At 39.9% G+C, this 27,480-nt stretch overlaps 1 protein-coding gene across 1 annotated transcript; it reads left to right on the top strand.

The window, feature by feature from the left end:
* The first annotated feature begins 19,958 nt into the window (after positions 1–19,958).
* Positions 19,959–24,487, top strand: LYZ (lysozyme). The gene is made up of 4 exons (XM_045829937.1): positions 19,959–20,138; positions 21,067–21,231; positions 22,939–23,017; positions 23,557–24,487. Exons 1-4 carry the CDS (start codon positions 20,003–20,005, stop codon positions 23,621–23,623), a joined length of 447 nt encoding a protein of 148 aa, XP_045685893.1. The 5' UTR covers positions 19,959–20,002; the 3' UTR covers positions 23,624–24,487.
* The last annotated feature ends 2,993 nt before the right edge of the window (positions 24,488–27,480 follow it).

Here is a 27,480-nt window from a genome sequence, read left to right as displayed (position 1 = left end):
GTTTTTTGTTTTTAAATTGTTGTCCTTCTTTTGGTTGTGCGAGTAGGCACAATGTGTCTACCTACGCCTCCATCTTGGCAGAAAGTCTCTCAGCAAACACTTAATCAAAGAACATATACTGATGGCAAATGAGCACATGAAGAAATGTTCCAAATTGTGAATCACTAGCAAAATGCAAATGCAAGAGTATGGAGAAACAGGAACCTTTCATCATTGCTGGTGGGAGTCTAAATATATGACTCTGGGAAACTAACAAAATCTACCAAAGCTAAACAAATGCTTACCCCATGAGCCAGCAACTCCGTTTCTTGGATAATACTCCAGAGAGGTGAGTGTATATGTCTACCACACACATGTGCAAGAATGTTCGTAGCAATTTAATTCATATTATTTACCAAAAAATGAAAAATTCACAAATAATAGAATGGATAAATTGTGATATATTTATACAAAGTACTACTACACCAAAAAAAAATGAACCACCTTTACAAAATGGCAATACATAAATGAATCTCAAGGACATAATGTGGTAAGAGATGAGCCACACATGAAGAAAATACACTCTTTGATTCCATTTTTATGAAGCTGAGAACAGGAAAAGCTAATGGTGATACGGATTAAAATAGTGGCTACCTTTTGAGAAATGTTGACTGGAAGGAGGTGTAGTGAACCTTGTGGGGTGCTGGATATATTCTGTATGTTGATCTCTGTGCTGACTACACAAAAATATGTATGTAAACAATTGCTCAGTTGGAAACTTAAGATTTGTGAACATTTTAAAATGTAAGTTACACATCAATGAAAAGTAAAACAGCAGCAGCAGCAACAACAGCAATAAATGGATATTCAAATTCCATGATTTAAAGAGTGAAACTGGTAAAAAGAAAGAAAGATGTGTAAAACATGATTTCAAGAAATTAGGCAGTGGAAACTTCATTCACCAAGAATTTCTAATCAGCCCTGGCTGGGTGGCTCAGTTGGTTGGAGCATCATCCCATACACCAGAATGTTGCTGGTTCCATTCCCCGTTAGGGCACATGCTGAGGTTGCATGTTCAATCCCCAGTTGGGGTCTCTCTCTCATTCTCTCTTTCCCTTCCTTTGTCTCTCTAAAATCAATATACATATCCTTGGGAGAGAATTAAAAAAAAAAAGAATTTCTAATCACATGCTCCAGCAGGATCTCATGGATTCTTAATTGGTCTGACTTCTCCCTTCCCTAATCCTGGTTGTCTATATTTATTTCAAGTTATATAATGGAATTTTTTAATTGTAACTTCTCTTTATTGTTGTAAATGTTAGAGAAATCAAACTATGATATGAATGCCTCACTTTCCTATAGGAACTTATAGCTCCAGCTCAGACCCTTTTTTCTGAGCTGAAGGATCTTGGGATCCATCTGCTCACATGGACAGCATAGTCACTTGAGGTCTCAAACACAATACATTACAGATTGGACTCACCACCTGTCTCCTACCCACCCTGTCCTCCTCCAAGTTTACCCACCATCCTGCATGCCTCATAATGGGCCCACCAGAAACCCCCAAATCAAGCTAGCTTTTGCCCTTTACCTTACTTCTCCCCATCTGAGCAATCAAAAAAATTCTGCTGATTCTGATCCCTTGATATCTTTTATCTTTCTCCCCCTCTTGTGTATCTCCTGCATTCTTCTATGCCAGCCTTGTTATTTCTCTTGTAGATTGTAATGGCAATTTCTCAAAGAATGTTTTGCTCCTAAGAAACCATGAATTGATGGTTTCAAAACTTTCAAAAATGAAAGGTTTTTCATTTTTATGGACTAATGATGTACAATTCTATATATTTTCATTTGTATGTGCAGCAAAGAATTAAGTATGAATAACCACCTAAGTGAGTTGTTAAAGATTACTGACATTTTGCATTAATAAATTAAAATTAGCCAATAAACTCCATTCTACAAAGAAGTCTGGCTGAATGCAATGTTACTGCACACAGATAGCTGGAATTACCCTAGTTTTCATAAAGAATGCCATTATCGGGGTCATGGTTCTCAGTTCCTACTTTTTAATTGTTTTTTAATTCTGACTTCCCATAAATGTGGGTTCATACCACAGTGCTTTAGGTTTATAGTTATCTTTAAAGACCTACATACATTTTTTTCAAATCTTAATTATTCACAACTCTAATGCTAAAATAGATGTATAAATAATCCCACCAAACTTAGGTTTTTGAAAAAGGGCATTTCATTGGAATGACTTAGGACTGTTTCCTCAGGAAAGGGGTAAAGGTAGGGTGCAGCAAGGTATGGCATCACTTCTTCCCCCTGCAAGGTGGACCATAATCAAAAGAGTTTGAAGACCACTGTCTTTATTGCCATTTTGCCTTTAATTCCTGCCTTCCCTCTCTGAACACATACACAATCACTTTAGACTGTACTATGCAAAACTATAATTGTGTCGTTTCTCTTGCTCAGTCTCTTTCAGAATTTCTTCGTTGCCTTCAGCAATGATTATTAACACATTGTAGCTACTTTGCTCTTTAAAAACAAATGAGTAATAAAGCTTTGACTTCCTTCAGAGAAAAACACACATGTACACATACATGCAATATAATTTTACCTAATTTCAGAGGTTTTGCGACATCCCTGAAGCCCGTCTGCAGATCTTCTAAGGCTCCCTCACTCAGCTTATACAATTTAAAAAATGAAATCTCCTTTGAATAGCATAGAAGATCTTTTGCCTCTCTAAGGAAACTCTAAATTTCCACCCTCCACTTCAAAAGGAATTTCCAGAACATATCATGCTCTCTCTTACACCTCCTTTTAAAAAAAATAAATTTTAATTTTATAATAATTTGAGATTTACATAACCTGGCAAAGATAGTACAGATAGCTTTGGTGTGCCCCGCCCCCACCTTCCCCTGTTATTAACATCTCACATCAGCGTGGTACATTTGTGACAGTTAATGAACCAATATTGATATGTTATTATTAACTAAAGTCCATACTTTACTCAGATTTCCTTAGTTTTTAACCAAATGCTTTCTTTCTCTTCCAAGAGCCTATCCAGGGTATCATATTATATTTAGTTATTTTGTCTTTTTTATTTTTTTTAGCTCCTCTTAACTATAAGTTTCTCATACTTTTCTTGTTTATGGTGACTTTGAGAGTTCTGAGGAGTAGTAATCAGGTATTTTGAAGAACAACCCTTTGGGATTTTTCTCATGATTAGACTGGGCTTATGTGTCTTGGGGAGGAGGACCACAGAGGTAAATTCCATTTTTATCTCATCATATCTAGGATACATACTATCACCATAACTTATCACTAGTGATACTGACCTTGCTCCTATGGCTGAGGTAGTGTTTGTTAGATTTTCCTACTATAAAATTACTCTCCCTGCACCTTCCATGCTCCACTCTTTGGGAGGAAATCTCTGTGCACAGCCCACATGTAAGGAGTGGGGCGTTACACTCCACTTCCCTGAGGCCAGTGTCTACGCAAATTACGTGCAATTCTTTTACATGGGAGATTTGTCTATTCTCCCTTTCTTTTATTTTAAAGTATATTTTACCTCTATCTGAAATGCTGGAATAAAACAATCCCAAAGTTTCTATGGCTCGACCCATGGTTGCTTCCTCGCCCACGCACGATGTCTGTCATGCTTCAGCAGGTGGTCTCCTGCACGGTCTCTCAGGCACCCGGGCTCATGGAGGTTCCACCATCAGGGGTCTGCCCCTGCTGACCTGTCCAACTTTACCAGTTGCCAAAGCAGACAAAGGGCACCAGAGGGTTTTGGACCAGCAATTAAATGCTTCAGCTTGGAAGTGAAACAAGTCATTTTTGCCCATAGCTCATTCAGTTAGTTACATGGCTATGCCTGACGACAAGGGAGTGGGGAAATGTAATCCTCCCCTGTGGCTGAAAGGAGAGAAGAGCAGACAAGAGCCTGAGCATTAGAGGTTTCTACTGCAAGTCTCCTACCCCAACTGCCCACCAGGCAAAATCCTGTTTTTCTTCTCATTCAGTTGAAATGCTGTGGAAACCACACTGTCTATTCCCCACAGGCTTCAGGTTCCCTGCACATTCCATCAGCATTTTCTACACACCAGCATCAAAGCAGCTGTTACACTGGATTGTAATTGTTGGTTTGCAGGCCTTTTCTTTTAAATATTTTATTTATTTATCTTCAGAGAGAGGGACAGGAAGAGAGAAAGAGAGGGAGAGAAACATCAATGTGTGGTTGCCTCTCGTGTGTCCCCTACTGGGGGCCTGGCTTGTAACCCAGGCTTGTGCCCTGACTGGGAATCAAACCAGTAACCCTTTGGTTCACAGGTCTGTGCTCAGTCCATTGAACAGCATCAGCCAGGGCTGGTTTGCAGGTCTTGTAGAGGAAAACAATTATGCTTTTTCCCCTTAGGATCATCCTCAGCATTAATACAGTGCCTCTTATATAGAAGATATTCAATCGACTTATATTATTTATTGCATTAATTAATGGACAAATTCCTAAGCTTTATAGCCAGTTGTCACACAAGATCTTCTTCCATATACAATTACTCACAGATAATTTCTTGGTAACTGAAGTAGAAAAGATTTTCCCCTAATTGTAAATGAACTGTTAAATTATTCCTTCAAAATTTTTTTTACCTACATTAGCATGAGGAATCTTGAATATGTGGCCTTATTTCTAATTTTTTCTAGAGGTCTGAGTTAACTTTCAGTAGAAAATTATCCTCTCTCTGTTTAAAATTCTAGGCTATCATTTGTAATTATTCTCTAATGTTTGAGAAACACATCCTTCCACAATTGTGGTTGGTTTTTACATGTGACCTTGTGGAGCTTTCTTGCATCATTTGTAATGTCAGAATCTTTTTTTTTAAAAAGATCCTTTGAAAAAAAGATTTTATTTATTTATTTTAGGCAGACTGAAAGAGAGGGAGAAAGAGAGGGAGAGAAACATCAGTGTGTGGTGGCCTCTTGTGCGCCCTCCACTGGGGACCTGACCTGCTCTACAGCCCAGGCATGTGCCCTGACTGGGAACCGAACCAGCCACCCTTTGGTTCTCAGGCCAGTGCTCAATCCACGGAGCCACACCAGCCAGGGCAGAATCTTATTTTAACACAAGCGCTCAAGAGAGGAGAGTAACACCTTAATTGTAGGTGAAACACATCTTTTTACACCATGAATTTACCAATTTTTTGAAGGTCTACATTGTACATGTGAGTGTGTTTCTCACTGAGAAAGTAGAGGAATGGCTTGAAAGGAATGTCAGCCCTCAAGGAGCTCATAATGATGAATATAAAGACATTACCTCAGCAAACCACAGTGATTGACATATGTATGTTACAATCACTGAGTACCCTGAGTTCAGGGCTGCATGTTGTAGGGACAGAGGAGGTTGGAGGAGAGAGAAACGGGGGTAAGGAGGCTATTTAGAAGGCCACGTTAGTAGCCCCACCACAGTGAAACTCGGGTCCACACCAAATGCCATACACCACAATACACAGAGGATATCTTGAAGTGTGGTTGAATTTCTTACATGAGGAAGATATTTTAAGTGTTTATTCAGGTTTATTTTATCTCCAAAGTTAGTATTTGTGTGTGTGTGTGTGTGTGTGTGTGAACTTATCGTCTATTTTAGACGATAACACGCTTTTAAAAAACTTTAAAATATCTTTACTTGCTAGATGTTGGAACATCCCTTAATTTTCTTTAAGCAATTAGTTTACGAGTCTAATTTACTCTTTAAATGAACATCGTTTTGAGTCAGCTGTAAGGAAACTATTTTCCAAAATTATGTGTGAGAAACTAATACCGGCCCCTGTCATCTTTGGGTCAGGCCCTTGTTAGGCCTGTGTGTAAGGGGCGCTACGTTTGTGAGTTCAGATCCTGTGTGAGTTGGAACTAGACTATTCCTGTACCAGCAGTCAGCCACCTTACAGAGCTGTGATACTGATTTGAGGTGGGGAGGGGAGAAGGTAGTGTGGCTGCATCCCAAGCAGCTTGGAGTGATGACAAAAGGGAGAATAGCATCAGCTGCAATGAAATGTGTGTGTATAAATTATTGTTAATGAGAGGTTAAGCATATTATCGTATTTACTTGCTAAGAGTAGCAATAAAGTTTCTGTTTGTCGAGAGGGAGAAAATGCAACCTAAGTATATGATCTTATTCCTTTGTTTTCAACAATTTCTTCTCTCCTCCAACATTTTGTGATATTATCAGAGGTAATGAAAAGATTAAAATCACTGATTTCTAGTTCAATGAAAAGAAATGTAATGAACATGCAGACGCATTGGCACAAATGAAAAGAGCATACAGAACACACTGAATGATCTCACTTAATAAAGTAAGTAAGAAATCAGAAAACTCTTTTGAAAAAAGGAAATTAAAACAGGAACATTTCCATCTAGTTGCAAAGTTGCATTTCATCATGTTTGAAAAATCAGTTAGCCACTTCATTATCATTTCTCAATGTTGAATGTCTAATTATTGTGTAAATTGAGAAAGGATTTTTGTAACCTGACCACAGTGGGAAGTAAAACATTTGTTTCTAACGTGAAAAGGGGATGTGAGATCCAGCCCAAGCTCTACTGACCCTGGAAGCTTAAAGAAGACGGAAGTAGTGGAGTGTTCAGAAGGTATTCATAAAGAAATCAAAGCCACCCAGAATTATTCTATCAGTTTCTCACACACTGAGCACACTCATTTTTAAAATAGTTTCCAACTGTCCAACGGCATTGTCTGGTGTTAGAGCAACTTCCTAGAGAAAACTCACACTTTTGAAATAAATATATGAAAAAGGGGTTGCACGACTATATCAGGAAATAAATTCAGACAAGAGGTAGACAAAGAAGTTATAGCATGTCAATAGAGTTTCTTCCCTTTTCACTTCAATTTTTACAAGCTAATGTAGCTAGCACACAGAAAAGACCCTGGAATGGGCCTGAACCTGAACTCCAGCTCTGCCACTCGCTAGTTATATCTCTTTCGGCAAGTAACTTTTCTTCTCCAGGGCACATATTTTTTTTCCATCTGTAAATGGAAATAACGCCTACCTATAACACCCCTGTAAGAACTATAGGTAATGTTTATTAAGTGACTGACTCATTGTAAGCATTCAATAAATAAAACAAGTATGATTTACCTTTCCTTTTTCCTTTATCTCTGGGTGATCACCAATCTTGATGAGTCAAACCTCCTAAACATCTCTTGGACCCCGGGGTTTACTCCATACCTCACCATCACCTGCTATCTGGATTACTTGCAGTCCCTAAATCCAATCTAGCAATCTAGGATGATTCTTTTATTTTTTAAATCCTCACCAGAGGACATGCTTATTGATCTTAGAGAGCGATTGCCTTCTCATACATGCCCTGACTGGGGACTGAACCCACAACTTAGGCATGTGCCCTGATTGGAAATCAAACCCACAACCTTGTGGTCTATGGGATGATGCTCCAACCAGCTGGACCACACCAGCCAGGACTAGGGCGATTTTTTTTAAGCTTTTAATCCTGTTACCCTCCAGTTTTTTCACTTCGGAATAGTTCCCCGTTTTTGGGGGGGATTACGTCTCAAATCACACTGCTCTGCTCAGCCCTGCAACCTTATTCCTCTTGCCAGTTTTTACCAGGCATCCCAGTGCTTCTCTCTGTTCTGCACAGCAGACTGAGGAGACAGCAGAGCGAAGGCAGAGAAGAGGGTGAGTGCATGGCAAGTGGCAGGCAGGGTAAAGTCTCTGTAACTGGTGGGAAAGCGCATGCACATTTTACTAGCCTAGTGCTATTTAGCAGGCGTTAGTGGTTGAGTGATGAGCTTCAAACACAGTATGTGTAGCTCTTGCTAGAGACTCAGTAGCACAGTGCTGATTGGCACTACAGTAGAAATCATTCCTCTGGTGCATGTTAACTCATATTATTTCCTCTAGGTATGAATCAGTTAGTTACCTGACTCAAAAGACAACAGCAGCAAGACCATACAGTAAATTAAGTGCACAGGTTAGATGACTTCTGGAGTTTGGATGGTGTCAGGACACCCAGGACAGAAGTTATCTTGCTATTTTGCAAAGAGCAGGAATTTAAATTACAGGGACATGGAGAGCTGAAAGAAAAGAAAGTGATCACTAATGCTTGGGGGGAAAATGCACTAGTCTGGACTAGGCAAACCCAAATTATGTACCCTCCACCGGCATCTCGTGCACCCAAGGGGCCAACAAATTGCACTTTCAGATTGGGGTCGAGCCCTGCTTCTAGGCAGGAAGTGTTCCTCCAGGAAGTCACCCTGCCTCTGCTGGACCTGCAGGGAGCAGCTGCTAGGACCGCTGGTCCTGTTTCCAAGGCGGTTACACAGTTTAGTGGAAGGCAGCGGCTCCACTAGCTGGGTGAGAAATGACTTCACTTTAACCTCTCAGCCCCTGGAAGGCAGCAAGGTGTTGTTAGTCCTCTATCCTTGGCCACCACCCTCCCAACTCACTAACGTCTGCATAGCCTCCTGGGCGCCATGCTGCCACAGCAGATGACACTGGTTCTCTGCATCCTGAGCCAAAATCTACAGGGACAGGACCAGCGCAGTTGCCCTGACCATGGTCTCCCAAGGTTCTTAATGGCTTCAAGGAAATGGAGGTTCTTTGCAAGGGAGCTTGACATGAAGTTCCAACAAACCAGCAGCTGCAGTTGCTGCAGTTCTGTCTTCAGCTTCATGCTGTTTCCATTGGCGAAATGCACACCAGGTCATTTCCCAGTTCAAAGCACTCAAGCAAGTAATGGCAAGGCAGGTCCACCAGAAACAAACACCTGCTTTCCATGACAAATATGGCAACACTCTATTAGCTAAGAGGGTGACTTTCTGTGTTGTTGCATGGGCATACATAGCAACACAAATTGGAATAGGATGGAACCTGTCCCCCAACTGGCAGAGTCACCCTAAAAGAGTGGGGAGATCAGTAATCATCCCAGCTGGTGTAATAATGAATTGTGTCAAAACTAACTCCTAAGTGATGCCAAGTGAAAGCAGTGTCAAAGACCACATTAAAATATGGCATGATGGGAGAAATAAAGTACATTTGAAAGTACCTAAAGAAAAAAAGGAACTGCTCCGCTGGCAAGTGGTTATTTCTGGTCTTTGACAAAACCCATGCTCCCACCTCCTTCCACCAATACAACTTTAATTGGCCAGTGTCCGTTACTTTTGAAGCCTGTTTTGTTTCATACAGTTTTTCTTCTTCTTTATAAACTAATACAAAGAGATTTTAATGATTTAATGCTAACAGAGAAACCAGGATTGCCAAAACAACCACAAAAACAGCGATGGCCTGAATGGTAGTGAAACAACACTGCGAAGGTGGAGAGGTCTGTCCCGATTGTCTGGGTCACTGAAAACCGAAACACCTAGGCTTACCTCCGGGGTTAGTGGTGACCAAATCATGGAACCAGAGAGTCATTTCAGGAAAGTAGTTTCATCTTTAGGGCTCCCAGGCACCCCCTCCTTCATACCCTCCAACCACACTCTAATCAGAGCAGGCAAGTCTAAATCGAATAGTCTGGATCAGCAGTGGAGTAGGTATGACTTTGCTGTACCATAAATGGGCACAAGAATCGTCACTTTGCTTTATTTTTCTAAATCAAACAAAATTCATCTCTAAGCCCTAATTCCCTAAGTATTGAAGCAAAGAGTCTTTTTCAGCTTCTTTAGCTGATCCTGTTTTAACACACGTGGAGCTGCCCAGGAGCTACAAAGTCCAGAAAACTCGAGGAAGACCTTAGAGCTTCGGTCCATCACGGTCGTGCCTGAGCTGTTCATACAGGGGCTATTGCCCAAGCTGCTGCAATTCATTCACAGGCAGGACACTCCTTTCCCAAGATTCAGTGAGTCCTGAGGCAGGGCAGTTAGTATTCAATTTTCCCAGCAGCTACATGCCCTCCAAGAGACCCCTTGCTATTGGTCTTGACCCCACATGGAAGTGGGGTGCAGGGCCTGACACCCTTTGAACCCGGAAGTTCAAAGTTCTGTCATCTTATATCTAGCCAAATTTGCTTCCTCAATACCATGGCCTCAGTGAACCTCCTCCCCAGTTTATCCTCCCCCCACAATGGACTTAGTCTCCCGGACAAAAGCCTGTATGAAACTAGTGTTCCAGGAGCTTGGCAACTTGTGTTTTATTCCAAGAACTATAATGCTCTTCTTATAAGAGTTTATTTTAGTCTTTAATGAAGAAAATTATGCAATAAAAACAATTCTGACAAAACAGCATTGTACTGAGATATTCTCTTGGGTTACTTCTTATATAGCAGAATAAGAATTAATTACACAGGGCTACATGAACTGATGAAAGTTTTTTTTATAACTTTTAAATGACTGTTTAATACATTACTGGGATGTTCTAGAAAACAGTTTTTTTAAAAAAAACAAAAGATTTTTTATTCTCCTGCAGTGTTTAAACATGTATTTTCAACTACATGCTACCTTTAAAGATGGTCATCAGAGGATGCTGTGCAATTTAAAAATCTATGCTGGCAGAACTCAAAAGACGTTGTGCTTCTGTATCTGTTTATGAAGAAGAATTCTGAGCCACATGAAATGTCATCATTTTGTAGTTACCCTTATTTCTCAATTGCCATCTGCTCCTGCTGTCTCTGAGATTATTCACTAGTTTGATTCTAAAAGACTACTTGATTCTTGTAATTCAATAAAAAATAAAGAACCCCTTTTTTCAAAGAAGACCTAATTTTAATTCTTTAATAATAAATAATTAGATGTATTTTCAGGGCCCAAAGAGGGAGAAACCTGTTAAAAGAAGTAATCTTTGGTTCTCTTTATATTCTTCCCAAGTCAATGCTAAAGAACACCTAGCAATTACCCAGGCTAGTTTCATCCTTCCTCTGATGGGTTAACTCATCTTATTATACATCTTAACAGTTATGGGCTTGTGTTGGGTGTGGTGCAACGAGGAAGCATTTGTTTGCCATCCACAACCGCCTGATACCGTGATATTGTGTAACCACTTCAAAGGGGGGAGGGCATTTTGATCCCCTTAAGTTATTTCTCCTGGAACTGAAGTTATGGGCAGTGAAAACATTCAATTATGACTCTATTATATCATTTGAGGTAAGTGTAATTAACAAGTAACTTAAAAGTAAAAGAACAAGAAAGCATGACTTTGACACAGAGATTTCTTTCCCCAGAAATCTTGTATGTACTGTCTGTTTTATTTGGTTCAATATATGCATTTTATCTTTTGGGGAAAGGTGTTTATACATCCCAGATTATTTTGTTGCATTATAATAGACAATAGTCATAATTTATTCTTCCTATTTGTTTCCCATGTTAGAGAAAAATAATGAATATGGTGTATTCGGGGCTTCAGGAGTGGAAAAGGGAATTTGACCAACAATCTCTCAGAATTTTGACTAATCCTCTAAACTAAAACCATCCTTAAAAGAAAAAAAATCCAGGGTTTAAGGTATTCTGAAGAATGTGCTATAGGACCTCTGTTAAAAGTGGTGGGGTAGACACATAGGTTTATGTTTGCTCCCTTCCCAAATCCCAATGAAATAGCAACAAAACAGGTTTTTAAAGGTACAAATCACAAGGGCAAAGGAAAAGAAGACAAGATAACAATAGATGAGAAATGCCAAAATGTTGTAACATGGGAAGAGGGTAGAGGAGGGGTAAGTAACAGCATAATGAAGACAGACGACACTAAGTGTCTGCAGAAGGAAAAATCAGTGAGCACCTAGAACAGAGTAGTAACTAACTCTGAAGGCAGAGCTGCAGAGCGATGCTGTAAACAGGATTACTGGTGAGAAGTGCATGTAGAGAGTTGTTCCACTTCCAGATCTTCTGCTGCTGGCTGGGACACCAGATCATTGCTCCTCGCCAATCCCTGAAGAAGGATGGGAGTGTTCTCTGTGGGAGGATGAGCCAGAAAGACCCTGAACCTGGGACACAGCCACAGCTAAAGGCAGGAGGGTGCAATGACATAGTGAAAACCAGGAGATAAGTAAATTCTGGAGCAGCAAGCCAGTCCCCTAGCTCTCATCCTGCCCCTACTGAGCTCCTTGATTTCTGCATGCCAACATTACCTCCCAGGCAGGAGTTGGTATGACTCCTTTCTTAGATAAATGTATGAACCTGGAGAAAAGGCTTACACATACCACTATTAGAGGCACACAGTGAGATGGTTAGTCTTGTCCAGTTGCTGGTGGTGAGATTCACCCAAGCTCACAGATTTTCCACTCAGTTTTGTAACGTTTAACTCTTAAACATATACAATCAGCAAAGGTCACCAGATATTTGAGAAGAGCCACAGTGTGAACAACAGCTCAAAGTATATACTTAGAGATCAGGAACTCAGAACATGTGGGGGCTAAACAAAATAATATCTAAACTATAATGAGTATCTCAGAGAAGTGACAAAATACCATATCCACAGAACAATCAAGAATGCTATAATAAAGAAATAATCAGAGAATAAAAAAGGAGCCCCTGAGATGATTTAAATGTTTAGCAAAAGAGTTGATATAAATTTGAGATATATTCCCAGAAATAGAATAAAAAGATTAAAAAAAAAACAGGAGAGAAAACTGAGAGAATTAGAGACTAAAGCAATCAAACAGCCAATTCATAGGAATTCTCAAAAGGAATTACAGAGGAAAAGGAAATATAAAATAAATCCACAAAACTGAAGGACACAGATTTCCACATCAAAAAGACAACCAACTGCCTGGTGCAATGGTATGGAGTAAAATTCATAGCAATGCACATCATCATGAAGTTCCAGAGCACCAGGGATAAAGAGAAAATTTAAGATTTAGGGACAATGATAGAATACCTAGAATACCTTTTCCAGTCAGTCAAGTGTGAGAGGAGAGAAGAAAAAGCTATGGAAGGACAGAAAAACTGTGCCTCTTTGCACCCTTAATCAGCAAACCCCCAAAGGACATGTTCCACTTTTTAAAAAGAGCAAATAAGAAAGGAAACAGGGTTCTAACACAGGAGGGACCTGAAGGAAATTAGCAAGATGAAGAGAGAAATGTTGTCCGACATTAGCAGCTGTGCTACAGGTTAAGAGCAACCAATCCAGACTGCAGCAAGGGGGAGCAGGGCTCCCCATGTGTAGACTCCATGGGGAACCCTAACTTGGAGATGGCCCAGAATGTCTGAACCTACTGCGGGGGCTCTGACCACTCTGGCTGAGACTCTGGGTGACAGTTAATACATGAATGAGTACGTGGACAGCTAAGCAAACAGAAAAACAAGGCAATTACAAATACCAAGAAAAAACCAAAAAACTTAAGAATGGAAACAACCAAATTATGCTGTCATATTATACTCATCTGTGAGTGTGACTACTTGCTTATAAGGAGGAACAACAATGGCAGAGGAATTGAGAGGTAGCTAAATTTTCTTCTTCCTTGGTGGAAATAAAAAGAAAATGTCTGTGATTGAAAATCAAGAAAGAGTAGAATAAACATGCTCCTGAGATATATGGCAGTAAATACTAGAAGAAATAGCTAGAAAAGTTCAACAGGGAGTACCTCCAATGTTGGGTGTTAGTTAGATGAGAAAGATTAGGACAAAGGACATAAAATGGTATGATTAAAGATCTGATGAGAGCTCATTTAAATGCATTTGGCAAAAAAAAGGGTTTTTTTTGGTGATTTCTGTGACATACAGCATTGTAAGATGGTAACTGGAATTATGACAGATAACATTATACCAGGACATACCTGATTTCTAGGAATTTTATACAATTTCTGGAACACTTTTATTATATAACATATACTCATACAAAGATAACCCAAGGAACTGTTAAATATCACTTTTATTTCACAGTGTTTGCCATGTAATTTAACATATCAAATAAACCTGAGTAGTTTAACATTTTTTAAAAGATTTTATTTATTTATTTTCAGAGAGAGAGGAAGTGAGGGAGAAAGAGTGGGAGAGAAACATCAATGTGTGGTTGCCCCTCACATGCTCCCAACTGGGGACCTGGCCTGCAACCCAGGCATGTGCCCTGACTGGGAATTGAACCAGTGACCCTTTGGTTTGCAGGCCAGCACTCAATCCACCGAGCCACACCAGCCAGGGCAGTTTAACATTATTTATAAGGACAGAGAACAAATCTTTGCCAGAGGCAAAGAAAATCTCAAAGTCAGTTTAAGGTCAAGAAGACTTTATTTAGAATTTGGTTTTTGGGAAGCTGTAAAAAATGTCAAAAGATTTGAACACTGATTATATAGGATCACAGGTAATTATAAAACACAAGTTATAATTTAACCAAATGACAAAGATTTCAAAGGCAAATGCAGAAAGTAACACACTTGAGGAAAAAAAACTTTTCCCTTTGAATACTGAGAAGACTCGGTTTTCTTAAGGAATCGAAGACCGAATAAGGAACACGAAGCACAGGGAGTTATCCCCATAAGACAGAGTCTTGTTTCTCAGGCAAGTTATTTAATAAGTAAAGGGAAATCTTTACAATAATTTAAGAACACTTTGTCCTTTTATCAGAGAGAGAAAATTAAATTCTGGTTTTGCCCAGGCATACTATTGCTATTAAAGGTTATTTTTAAAACTTTTATAGTAACTTAATTCAATTTTTGCCAGCTTGACTATACAACATAAGAATCCCTCCTTTTTTTTCTCCTTCCACCTTTCTCTCTTTGCCTCACTTTCCATACCTATTTAGGTTTTATCCTTTATCCTTTTTTCCCTAATGTAAAATAACCTCTAAATTAGGGCAAAATTACTTCCTTTTCCCCTTAACAAAAATGTGTCCTCATACTACAAACCTTTTGCTACCCAAAACTCATCTTACTTTCCTTGTAAAAATCACAAAAACAACTTAAAAGTTAAACATATGGCTTTTTTCCTGCCATGCTGACATACATTAAAAACTATCCACTTGGCATATAGTTTTTTCCTTTACACTTATTATTTCTAGTAGTTTCATTCACTTATAGATTAGAATTCTTAACCTTTAGTAACCTTAATTTCAAATTAAAGCTAAGAAGTAAGCAATTGTCGACTGCCTGCCATGTGCTAACACTGTGTAGTAGATCAGCATATTCATGCATACATCATTTCATAACTTCTAGAGACATATCCCTTTTCCTTTTTTCATTGAATTTATTAAGGGGACATTGGTTCACAAAAACATGCAGGTTCCAAGTGTACAACTCAACAAAACATCATCTGCACACTGCATTGTGCATCCAACACCCCAAGCAAAGTTTCTTTCTGCCCCCATTTCCCCCTTTTGCCCACCTCTGCCTACCCCTCACCCCTTTCCCTCTAGCTACCACCCCTCTGCCGTCTGTGTCTGTGTGTTATGTGTGTATACTTTTAGTTAATCCTTTCATCTTCTTTCATCCAGTTCCCCCAGTCCTCCTCCCCTCTGACAGCTGCCAGTCTGTTCCATGTTTCTATGCCTCTGTTTCTGATTTGTGTGTCAGGTTATTTTGTTCATTAGATTCCACATATAAGTGAGATCATATGGTATTTGGTTTTCTCTGACTGGCTTATTTCACTTGGCATAATAATCTCCAGGTCCATCCATGCTATCACAAAAAGTAAGATTCTTTTTTTATTTTATAGCTGAGTAAGTATTCCATTCTGTGAATGCACCGGTTTTTTTATCCACTCATCTACTGATGGGCACTTGGGCTGTTTCCAGATTGTGGCTATTGTAAATAACACTGTAATGGACATAGGGTGCACATACTCTTTTGGATTAGTGTTTCAGGTTTCTTAGGGTATTTTTGCAGAAGTGGAATCACTGAGTCAAAAGACAGTTCCATTTTTAATTTTTTGAGGGAACTCCTTACTTTTAGATGTGGAAAGACAGATATTCAAAGATATACATATTTCAACTACGACTGCTCACCAATAAGCCTTTTTATGGCTTAAACATGGACACAAGAGCTGTCTCCAAAGAGCATGTAAAAGATGCAGGCTTCTCAAGATTGCAGGGCCACTCCAAAGATAGCCTAAGAAAGCAAAGACCTCATTGTCACAGGTAGCAAAGGAACTCCTTTCTCTCACAAGGTGACACACTTTAATCACAGACCCATTAACCTGTGTACAGAAAGTTGATGTAGAGATGGGAATTCTTCCAGCACAAAAAAGGCAACAAAGGTAGAGATGACAATGGCCCCTTATATACTGGGACTCTTTATTAAGACAAATGCCCCTGAAAGTTGGCATGGTTGGACAAGGAGAATGCTGCTTGTCACATGTCTTAGGCTCCTAGCCAGCTAGTTCTCTGCCCTGTGCAAACTTGACAATCTAAGACCCTGACTGCCCCCCAAGTGGTAGAAACCAGAGAATATTCTCACTGGTTACAAAGCCAGGTTTTTTGTACATAAAATAAGACAAATGGAGATGTGCACCTTATGATTTTTATCTTAATGAAAAATGACGCAAAAGACAGTGACAAAAGAAAACACAACTATTTCTGGCAGGTTAAGAATCAATAACCTATGGGTACCCAAAACCAAATTTACAAGAGTCACAACTCAAAATCTATTTTTACAAATGTTTTTCTCCTACCATTATAAATTTGGGAAGGAGGGAACAAGGAGAAATTTTTATCCTCCTCTCTTGACATCAGATGTGGAACACTGACATGGTGAGAACTCTTACTTTCTGCCGTCTGTCATCAGTTATCCCTCGTCTCACCTGCAGTCTCTAGAGACAGTGGGGTATCCCCGTCTTTTACTGCCCCATCCTCATCGCCAGAAACTGTACAGGAGGAAAAGAATGTCTTCCCTTGTACCCTTTCAGGGTTTCAGCTGGGTCTCCGTAACAAAAGATAGATTAACAAGAGAAAACAAACATATTTATTTTATTTTTATTTTTTATTTATACTTTTTGATTATGCTATTATAGTTGTCCTGATTTTCCCCCCTTTGACCCCCTTCACCCAGCATGCTCCACTCCCTCAAGCAATCCCCACACCATTGGGTCAAGTGTATAAGTTCTTTGGCTACTCCATTTCCTAGACTATACTTTATATCCCCATGGCTATTCTGTAATTACCTATTTCTACTTCTTAATCCTCTCGCCTCTTCACCATTTCTCTCCCTTGCCCCCTCCCATCTGGCAAGCATGTGGTAACTAACTTCTTTTCTCTTGCTGCTTTTAAGAGTCTCTCTTTATCTTTAACCTTTGGCATTTTAATTATAATGTGTCTTGGTGTGGTCCTCTTTACATCCATCTTGTTTGGAACTCTGTGCTTCCTGGACTTGCACGTCTATTTCCTTCACCAAATTAGAGTTTTCTTTCACTATTTTTTCAGATAGAGTTCCAATTTCTTGCCCTTTCTCTTTTCCTTCTGGCACCCCTATGATACAAATGTTGGACCTCTTCCATTTGTCCCAGAGGCTATTTATACTACCCTCATTTTTCTTTGAATTCTTTTTTCTTCCTGTTGTTCTGATTGGTTGTTTTTTTTGGTTCCTTATGTTCCAAATCATTGATTTGATTCTTGGCTTCATCCCCTCTATTGTTGTTTCCCTGTAAATTGTTATTTACTTCAATTAGTGTATTCTTTGCTTCTGACTGGATCTTTTTTATTCTGCTGAGGTCCTCCCTAAGTCCCTTGAGCATCCTTATAACCAATGTTTTGAACTCTGCATCTGATAGATTACTTATCTCCATTTAGTTTAGCTCTTTTTATTTTATTTTTTTTGAGTTTTGATCTGTTCCTTCATTTGGACCACTTCTCTTCGTCTCCTCATTTTGGCAGCCTCCCTGTGTTTGTTTCTGTGTATTTTGTAGAGCTGCTATGACTCCCTGTCTTGGTAGTGTGGCCTAATGTAATAGGTGTTCTATAGGGTCCAGTGACACAGCCTCCCCTATTACCCAAGCTGGGTACTCAAGGTGCATCCTTTGTGTGGGCTGAGTACACCCTCTTCTTGTAGTTGAGCCTTGACTACTATTGGCAGATCAATGGGAAGAATTTATCCAGACCAGTCAGCTGCAATGATGGCTATGACCACTGACCTCCAGCCTCCACCATCCCTGGAGGATCAGCTGTGCAGGGACAGGGTGGTGGTGCTCTACTGTGGTCTATAGCTGTCCACTGAACAGTCTGGCCCTGGGGTTTCCTGTGTTTTGCCTGGGGCACCCTGCCTCAGCTGTAAAGCAGTTTGAGATGGCTGCTACTTGTGCTGGGCTTAGAGATTCCTAGGTGAAGCCAAGCTGTGATTCTAATCTGGCTGCCAATAGGGCTCACTGAAGCCAGCTGCTGCCTGTTTGATAGGATTTAGAAGCAAAGACCAGCCATTCATATTGAAAAGCAGCTTGGGTGGGCCCATAGGTTGGCTAGGGCAGAGCTTGTGGGGATCTCCAAGGCGGATCAAACAATGTTAACCAGGTTGTTGGAGTTTCAGAAATGGGACCAGCTTACTGGCTCTGTCAGGGGAGGGTTTAGCAAAGGGACAATGGCCTCTGCTTACCTTGATGCCAGACACTTCAGTTTCTCCCTGTATGCCTTTAAGTTGCTACCATGGTGCTGGAGCTCAGAGGGAGTAAGTCCGAGTAGGCGAGTCTGTGTGGAGTTTCCTTAAGAGGAACTGCTTGGGGCTCCAGCAGTTTCTTTCCCTGATTCAATCCCCATTGGTTTTTGCAGCCAGAAGTTGTGGGGACTTACCATCCTGGCACTGGAGTTCTGGGATGGGGGGCCTGGTGTGGGATGGGACTCCTTGCTCCAAGATATTCCTCCCCAATTTTTATTCGCATGGGTGTGGTACCAGCCTGTCCTTTGTCTGTGCCCCTCCTACCAGTCTGGATGGATGTGGTTTCTTTAACTCCATAGTTGTCAGACTTCCATTCAACTTGATTTTGTAGTTGTCAAACTTCCATTCAGCTCAATTTCTGATGTCCCTGAGTAATGGTTGTTCTATATTTTAGTTGTAATTTTGATGTGGTTTTGTGAAGAGGTGAGCCATGTCTGCCTACACCTTCATCTTGACCGGAAGTTCACAGATGTCTATTAATATGCATATCTCATATATACTCAAAGATGTGGCTAAAACTTGGGCTTACATAGCATCTTCATCAAGAACAATACATTTTTAGAGAAATGACAAGACAGAGGAAATGTGTCTCAGACTTCAAAGTGCAGCAAACTGTGGGCACTAAATTTATGGGGGACTAATGGAAAATGGTGGCTTGTCAGTAAAGTTTGTTATGTAGCACCCTCGGTGCTGCCTTGGGCTTGATAAGCATCTAAGATTGTAGGTGGTTAATTGCTGTGCGGATTTATGATCTGCTTTCAGGCAAATAGCACAGAGAGCTTTTCGTGGATATGCTTCTCTCAATTGCCTTTAGCTCAACATATTGCTTATGGTAAAGGGGCATGTTCTGCTGTTCTGTAGGTTTCATTATAATGCTCTTCTACATTATGATGACCCCTATGTTCTAACATGAAAATCTGAGGTAAGTCATTGTTGAAAAGGAGTTAGGAATGTTGTTCACATGAGGCTTATGTATAAACAAAAAATTTATCATAGTAACAAAAAAATCTGGCTGAACAACGTGGTGTTGTGCTATAGAACTATTAAAATGATAGACAATGTGGCATGTTCTTTTGTGCAAAGAATATATAAAATAATGTCAAGTGAAAAAGACTAGACAACATAGTGCACACAGAACACTTTAATGAAATGAATGTTAATCAAAGATCAGAGCTCATTTTCAGTTGTGTAAAGTATTCATTTGTTTTTCTTTTCTTTCTGGTTGCTTAAATTATAATAGGAGGAAGTTCCTGTTTGGGAAACAGTGCTAATACCAATTCTTCCTGAGCCAGGTCTTTAAACAATCTAATTTCTTCATTTTCCTGTAGGTTAATTCTTTTAACCTTTTAAAGTCATTGAACCAAAAACTGATTCCTGTTTTCCACATATCTCAGAGGGCGGAACCTCCAAACCACTAGGAGAAGAAGGAAGTTGAGAGATGTTAAATACTGGAGCCAGGCTACCCTGGCCAGGCTAGAGGTCTAGCTTTCCAGTCAACATGAAGGCTCTCCTCGTTCTGGGGCTTGTCCTGCTTTCTGTCACCGTCCAGGGCAAGGTGTTTGAAAGGTGTGAGCTGGCCAGAACTCTAAAAAGACATGGAATGGATGGCTACAGGGAAATCAGCCTGGCCAACTGTAAGTTAACTCTTTTTCAGACGTCCAAGTAGTCAGCCAGGTGTGGAACAGATTCTAATAGAGGATGAATAATAAAAAAGGGGTTTTGAGCAAATGGACTCTCAAAATATTTCTTTGACTGTTTGTATACTTAAAATGGTTAAAAACATAAACTTGTTCCTTTAGAATCAGATATACTGATGAAGGAACGAGGGCATGGTGGGGAGGGTGCAAAATTCTGTACCATTCTAAAGAAACCACAGCCCACTGGAGCCTTCGAGTGCCACTAAATTTGCCAGTTGCTTCAGACTCAGTGGCATGTGGAGGCTGACTAATACATTTGAGCACCTGGGAAATCTCTGTCAGGTCTTGGGTACTTGATTCTAGTCATTTTCTGTGTGGAACTTGGGTTCTGTCAGCCTAGAGTAATGCAGCAATAATGCAGCATTTTTCTTTTTTTTTTAAATTCTCCTGCATGACACGGAGCTTTTAATAGCAAAGTTTGTAAAAAAAAATTATGTTGAATTCTCAACACAGAGGCAGTAGGAGGAACCTATTTGCCTTCAGTCACTGTTTAAAGAAGGATCCCTGAAATGCAGCATGAAATGACATTTTATTATTCTTACTCACTCTAGTTGATTAACTGTTTTCATTTTCTTCCTTGCAATCCAACATGCACCTGTATAAAAGCTACTTTATATTTTAGTCCATATTTGACAATGTATTTTTAGGTTGAATTCAGACATTTCCCCTTAATAACTATGTTTGAATGAATGAGTGAATAGTCTGATGGATATATGGGTGGATGGACTGATGAAATAGTTTTTCTGTTTTATATTTTTATGCTAATAAAGTCATTAGTAAAAAATATCAGCCATATAGAACTGATTATTGTATGCAGTATGTCATGTGATGTTGCTATTTGTTACTAAAAATCAGTTCTTTTCAGGGATGTGTTTGGCCAGATGGGAAAGTAGCTACAACACACGAGCTACAAACTACAATCCTGGAAGCCGAAGCACTGATTACGGGATATTTCAGATCAACAGCCGCTACTGGTGTAATGATGGCAAAACCCCAGGAGCAGTTAATGCCTGTGGTATATCCTGCAATGGTAAGACAGAATCATGTCTGAGTGATGACCCAGGACCCGGCAGGTTACACTTACAAGACAAATTCAATACAAATGAAAATTCATCGAGACCTAGGAAAACTCTATCTCAACTTCTAGAAACTCTTTATTATCCTCCTCATAATTTCCTAAGTCAGAAATTAAGGAGCTGGTATCATAAAAGTTTTCTGTTTTCTCATACACAAAAGTCCTGGAATGACCCACACTTATTTGGGGATGTTTAGGGATACTTTGGTTGTGTGGTCCTTTTTTAAAAAAATGTTTTTAATTTTTAAATATGAAATGTTCTAAATATATAGAAAATTAGAGACATTTGTATAATAAAAAGTCACATGCCCATCACATACTTTAACAGTTGTTAACATTTTGTCATATTTATTTATGTGTACATATGTACATATTTTTTTGCTGAATGATTTTAAAGTAAATTAGAAACATTATGATATTTCATTCCTAAATTCTTTAGTTTGCATCTCCAAAAAAAAAATACAGTGCCTATATAATCATTGTCATATTTAACAAGGTAATGGACTAATTTGTTTAATTGGAGTGAAACAAATGTTCTATTAAACTCATAAAAAGAAATAATCTGTGGAATCTTTAATGCATAAAATATTAGAGCAGTATTATAAAATTGATGTTAAATTTCTAAATGTTAAAAATTCCTCATAGAGAAGGTTATTCTTAGAATATTCTTTTGAAACCAGCTAATTTATTTAAAAATATTTCTGTGGTCACTGAATAAAGATTCTCACAGCCAAAAGATGTATGACCACATGTAACTTTTGGTATACATTCTTCTGGCATATATGTCAATCATGCATATGAATGTAAAGCTGTATCACACACATGTATACCCACAAACAGGCAAGCAATGTGGGTTTCAACAAGAGTGAATGGGACTATATATGCTGTTCACAGTTTGCTCTTTCATACACAATTATTTCTATTTTAACAAGCACTAATTTTTATTATTTTAAAAGGATGAATAGAATTCCACAGTATAAATATTTGCTAATTTATTTTTTATTTTTTATTTTAATAATATTTTTTATTTATCCCAATAGATTAAAATGTTATCATTTTAACATAATATAAAATTATTAATTTATGTTCACAATAAGTCTTTTAAATCCAGTTTGCAGTTTAATTTGTAACACTCAATTTGGACTAGCCACATTTCAAGTGCTCGGTACGTCCTGGTGATGAAATAAACAAATACCATATCCCACCTAACCAGGATTATTCTGTAATTTATTGATCCAACCCTTACTGTTAAGCACTCAGGCTGTTTCCATGTTCTGCTTTTATTAATTGCAATGAAAGAAGCATCTTTGGGTGTACTTCTTATTGTTTCTTTAGGGGAAATTTGCAGTAGTAGAATTGCTCACTAAAAAATTGCTAGGTTGGTTCCTCTTTTTCTATTTTATTTTTTACAGTGCCTATTACAAAGAAAACCATGACATTAGTTAATAATTCCAGAGCTTCCAATGACTTTGGTAAATGAGAAACAGAATGGTTTAGGTCATGCCAGGTGGGACAGAATGGAGAAAACATTCCCCCTCAATGTTCACAGATACATGGACTCATGAAAAATAATTATAGTGTCCATTCTTCAGCCTAAGGGAATAAAACTTACAATGAAATTTCTGTGAAAGTTGTTTTCATTCCTTGCCACCTCTTTTTCAGCTTTGCTGCAAGATGACATCACTCAAGCTATAGAATGTGCAAAGAGGGTTGTCAGGGATCCACAAGGCATCAGAGCCTGGTACGTTTTAAGCATTTAAGGGGAAAAAGCTGTTTTACCCTGCTGTTAGGAGAGCCAGAGACGGTTTTCAAAGACCACAGTCTGCTGCTGAGAACTGGAAGTTGCAGCTTTAGACTTCACGCTAAATAATGTATCACTTAGAAGCACCAACTTTCAACTTATTCAGAATCTTTTTCTTTTACTTCTCAATTAATTTGAGGGGATTTCTAAAATTTTTAAGATTCTCTACATTCTACCAGTTCCTGCTGATAGTTTGAAAATTTTGGGAATGAGGTAAATGTGGAATGCACTTTGCAGTTGCTGCTGGGGAATGCCTATGCCTCTTGGGTTCAGCATTCCATGCTTTAGCGAGGGCTTTGGGGGAAAGGGAAGCATTTGGTGTATGTTGCTCCATTTAATATAGCAATATTTGGATCTGTCAATAGTCTGTATTTTATATATTGATAAAATATTTTGTTCTCTCAAAGCACGGGGCATGTGTATATTACAATAAGGACATGCTTTAACCCGATCACTGATTGCTTTGCCTTTCCCTACAGGGTGGCATGGAGAAATCGTTGCCAGAACCAAGATCTCACTTCATATATTCAGGGTTGTGGAGTGTAACTGGAATTGTCCTTCTGCAGCTCATTTTGTCTCTTTTTTGTATTAAGAGAGTAGTTGAGTGAAAGTTCCCATTACTGTCCTTTCAAACAAATCATGTTTTTATAGAAGCAGGAGCAAAATTCAGTCTTTCTTCTAAGAGGCTAATGTTTTTCAATGTGGTTATTATGGGGTAGTAAGCCTACAATATTTCTTGGTTTGCTAATAGAACTAATGCTGGTGAATATTTATCCAAAATCTTGATTATCAAATACCTCTCCAGTATATTCAGTTCTTAATCAGAGAAATAACCCAGACTTCATCTTGAATGTTACAGGTATGCCTCAATATTTGATAAATATGTAGCAAAAGACTGTCCTAAAACACACTGATCTTAGGCAAAATCTCAGTTGTGTAGGCATTTGATGTTTTCATCTGTTTGGTCGCCTCCCGAAACAGCAAAAGATAAATAACCATTCTTTGTTGGGCAATATACAATTTACAAAGAGCAGAGTGCCAAATGCCTCAAAATGAAGACAGCCTGAATCAAGAGTTTTGTTTTCATAAAGCATGACCTTTGGTTTAAATGTTTTCTTAGGAATGTTGCTTTTATACAGCTTTAAAAATGAACTCAATCATCCATCTATTTTAGCCCTTTAGAGTATGCATCTTTATGCATACTCTTTTATGCGTCTTGCTAATCATGAAGGAATTTGAAGAAGGATTAGATGTACTGCTCCTGTTTCTTAATATTACAAGCTTAGATTCAAGCATTATGACTAAACTGGAGGCAGATGAGTTTGCAAGCATTTAAGTAATTGCTAATCAACCACCAGAGTGAGATTATCATGTAAAAAAAAACATTATCAATAAAGTCTTTGCAGCTCATACCTTGTCTGTCTTTGTTTAGACCTTTCTAGTGTCTCTGAAGAAAAATATATATATTTGGAATAAATTACTTGGCCCCATTAATATTTCCTTATATCCTCATCTGTACCCAAACAGCTGGATATTGCTGGGAAATAATCCACAAGCATGCTGACATATCTCACTTCAAATTCACAACCACCAGTCCTATGGGGGTGCCCAAGTCTGCCGGGCCATCTGAGTCACGTTTCTGCAGCCCTTCACTGTCAGGGTCCCCACTTTCCAAAATAACTAGTACTGTTTTACTTTTCCTTCCCTCTCTTCCAAGCCCTGGCACACATATCTAACCACTCACCTCTACTCGTCTTTGCATTCAGTATTGGCCTCATATTGAGACAGGATAGTGAGAAGCTAGGAAAATTCCTTGGCAAGTGGCATAGGGAAGCAGGCAGAGAGCTGAACATAATGGCTGAGCAATTTACAGCCCTGGACTTAGCTGTATTTCAGCTTCAGGCCCAGAAAATCAGCAAAACCAGGTGGGTGACACCAGGACCAACTGCAATGAGTAAAGACCCCTTGTCCTGCCACTGACCAATCAGAGGAGATCATGACCTTGAAAGGGCAAACCTGAAAAAATGATGAATATTCTACTGCAGCTGTCCCCTGGAAACTCCCCTAAGGTTTCTGCCTGCTAGAAGGAGAGAAAAGCCTCAAGACAAAAGACTCAGGGCGTGCTCTCCACGTTCTTCCTTCAGGGAGCAGCCTGTGCCATTGGCTTTCCCTTCTCCCCCCTTTCCCTTACCTTGTATCCCCACAGGCACTCTTCTCCTAAACTCCAAGGCAGTGGGCAGCCGGCCACTTGTCCCAGGCTAATCCCCTGAGCCTGTCCCCAGAGGCAGCTTTTCTCTGACCTCCCAGTGAGCCAAGGCAGCCCAGCCTAGGCCCTTCCTCTATTCTAAGCCCTTCCTTGTTTCATTGTCCCCAGCTTTAATAAATGCATCCTCATATTCACCTGGACTCTGTTGTGAAATCTTTCCAACATGAAGTCAAAGACCCATGCAGTACAGCTGGCCTTAGACAGACCCACGGAGGGCCAGGCCCCTGTCTTGTGAGAGAATAGAAGCAATCTCATACAAAATTCTTGCCTGCTTGTCACCATAACAGGTAACACTGCTATGGGAGAAACTGCCAGACATTTGGTTCTTCTCACCAATGCAGTAAAGAACATAAGATCAGGAAGCCAATTAGCGTGCAAGCAGGGTTTATTGGTGATTCGTCCACATGGAAGAGAAGGGGCCTAGCTAAGGTGGGTGGGAGGCTGAAAGGCATAGGTTCAGGGTAAAGCAGGGTAAGGGTGGCAAGGTAATGGTGGCCAAAGGTGGGGGTGGCAAGCGCCAGGGTGGTAGGGCACCTGCACACGGCCAGAGGCCAGGTGACCTGGGCCATGAAGCCTGGCTGGGAAGCCAGAGTCAAGAGCGCAAGCCCGAGTCCTTTGTTCTAAGGACTTTTATATATATATATATATATATATGTAGTTGTCAGGGCATGGGGTGAGGTGGTTACATACTGACTGCCAGGTAAAGGTGGTGCTAGCTTTCCAAGTGGGGGCCAGAAATATCCAAAGGTATTAATGGGCTTGTTCCTTTAGGCCCTATGGGCCCTTTCAGGCCTTTGAGGCCTTGGGACTAAAGCATAGTTTCAAAGGCTTTCTTTCCCAGATAGTGGAAAAGCTACAGAAAATTTCAAGGACTGCTGAGTCAGTAGGTGGGACATGTATCTCTTCTCTTCCCTGCCTTCGTTTCCCCTCTGGCCGCTCATTCCAAGGAGGTGGTATCTTGGGGTCTCCGGCCCTGGCCACCGTGCAGGAGAAGGCAGCCACGCTGAACCTCCCCGCTCTCCACAGCTGGCACAGAGGGCTCCTGGTTTCGGGTGGCCCAGAACCCATCTGGAGCCGCATATGTGTGGAGCAGCCTCATAAACACACTTCAAACACAGTGGAGGTAAAAAAACGAAAGCACCATTAAAAAGACAAAATGACTATTTTGTTGGTTCGGAAGCTGTAGATGTCATTTTTTCTCACCCAATTCAGAATAAATATTGTGGTGATGTAGCCATTCCTCAGGTCAAAGTGGTAAGAGTGTGTCAAGCACTTATGGACTACAAAGTATTTGAAGCAGTTGCTGCCAAAGTTTTTATAAAAAAGACAAAAAACCTGCGTATGAAGATAGTAGTTGCAGCCCTTACGGATTCACAACAATACCTAACCAAGACGATCAATTTGGCAAAGAGAATTAACTACATTCACATTCCAGGTAAACAGATACATTATTGAAGTCATCTGATATCAGATCAGCAAGTTTAGAGCATCTCTGGGAAAATCTAAATGTAAAGCCTACTAACTCCCCTCTTGTAAACTGTAACAACACCTTCCCCTAGGTCCACTCTTTCTTCCTTCCCTGCTGTGACTGGGATGAAAGGCTTCAGGTCCTGCCAACAGCAATGTCTCCACACGCAATCTCCATCGCATTCCTCTCAGTGCTGCAAGTTAGTCTGAGTGTTTCCTGCATCCTGAGTTTCTCCCTCTTTGCTGAGTCACCCCTGTCATTGTCCAAACTGCCCCAGTAACCTCCGTTACCAAGAACTTTCCGTTGACCCCACATAACCCTCCAACTACTACATCATTCTCTGGTCCGTTTACAGCAGCCCTTCTGGAGTACAATATCTATACTCACCAATTCCACATCCTCACCTCCCAGTCTCTTTTCAGCCTTTCTTAATCTGCCTGTTATTCCGACTGTGCTAAACTGCGACTCCGTGACTTCTCTCATGGCTCCTTGCGGCCAATGTCAGTGATCACCCATTCTATGTTCATCTGCAAAGCGAACCATTTCATGCTTCTAGAAAACTGTTCCTCCTTCAGCTTCCCCTCATTTCCATCCTGCCGCTCTGATTGCTCCTTCTCACTCCATGGCTGTCTCTCTCTCTGCTGTCTAATTTCTAACTGTGGGAGTGTG

Source organism: Phyllostomus hastatus, unplaced genomic scaffold (assembly GCF_019186645.2).
Source record: "Phyllostomus hastatus isolate PE091 unplaced genomic scaffold, TTU_PhHast_1.1 phas_scaffold_93, whole genome shotgun sequence".
NCBI classification, from domain to species: Eukaryota; Metazoa; Chordata; class Mammalia; order Chiroptera; family Phyllostomidae; genus Phyllostomus; species Phyllostomus hastatus.
The sequence above is the reverse complement of the archived record's forward strand: the minus strand, read 5'-3'. Positions and strand labels throughout refer to the sequence as shown.

Coding starts and splice junctions, on each gene's coding strand:
- LYZ (XM_045829937.1), top strand. CDS start 20,003: ATGAAGGCTCTCCTCGTTCTGGGGCTTGTCCTGCTTTCTGTCACCGTC. Junction 21,232..22,938: donor CTGTGGTATATCCTGCAATG/GTAAGACAGAAT, acceptor CCTCTTTTTCAG/CTTTGCTGCAAGATGACATC. Junction 23,018..23,556: donor CCACAAGGCATCAGAGCCTG/GTACGTTTTAAG, acceptor CTTTCCCTACAG/GGTGGCATGGAGAAATCGTT.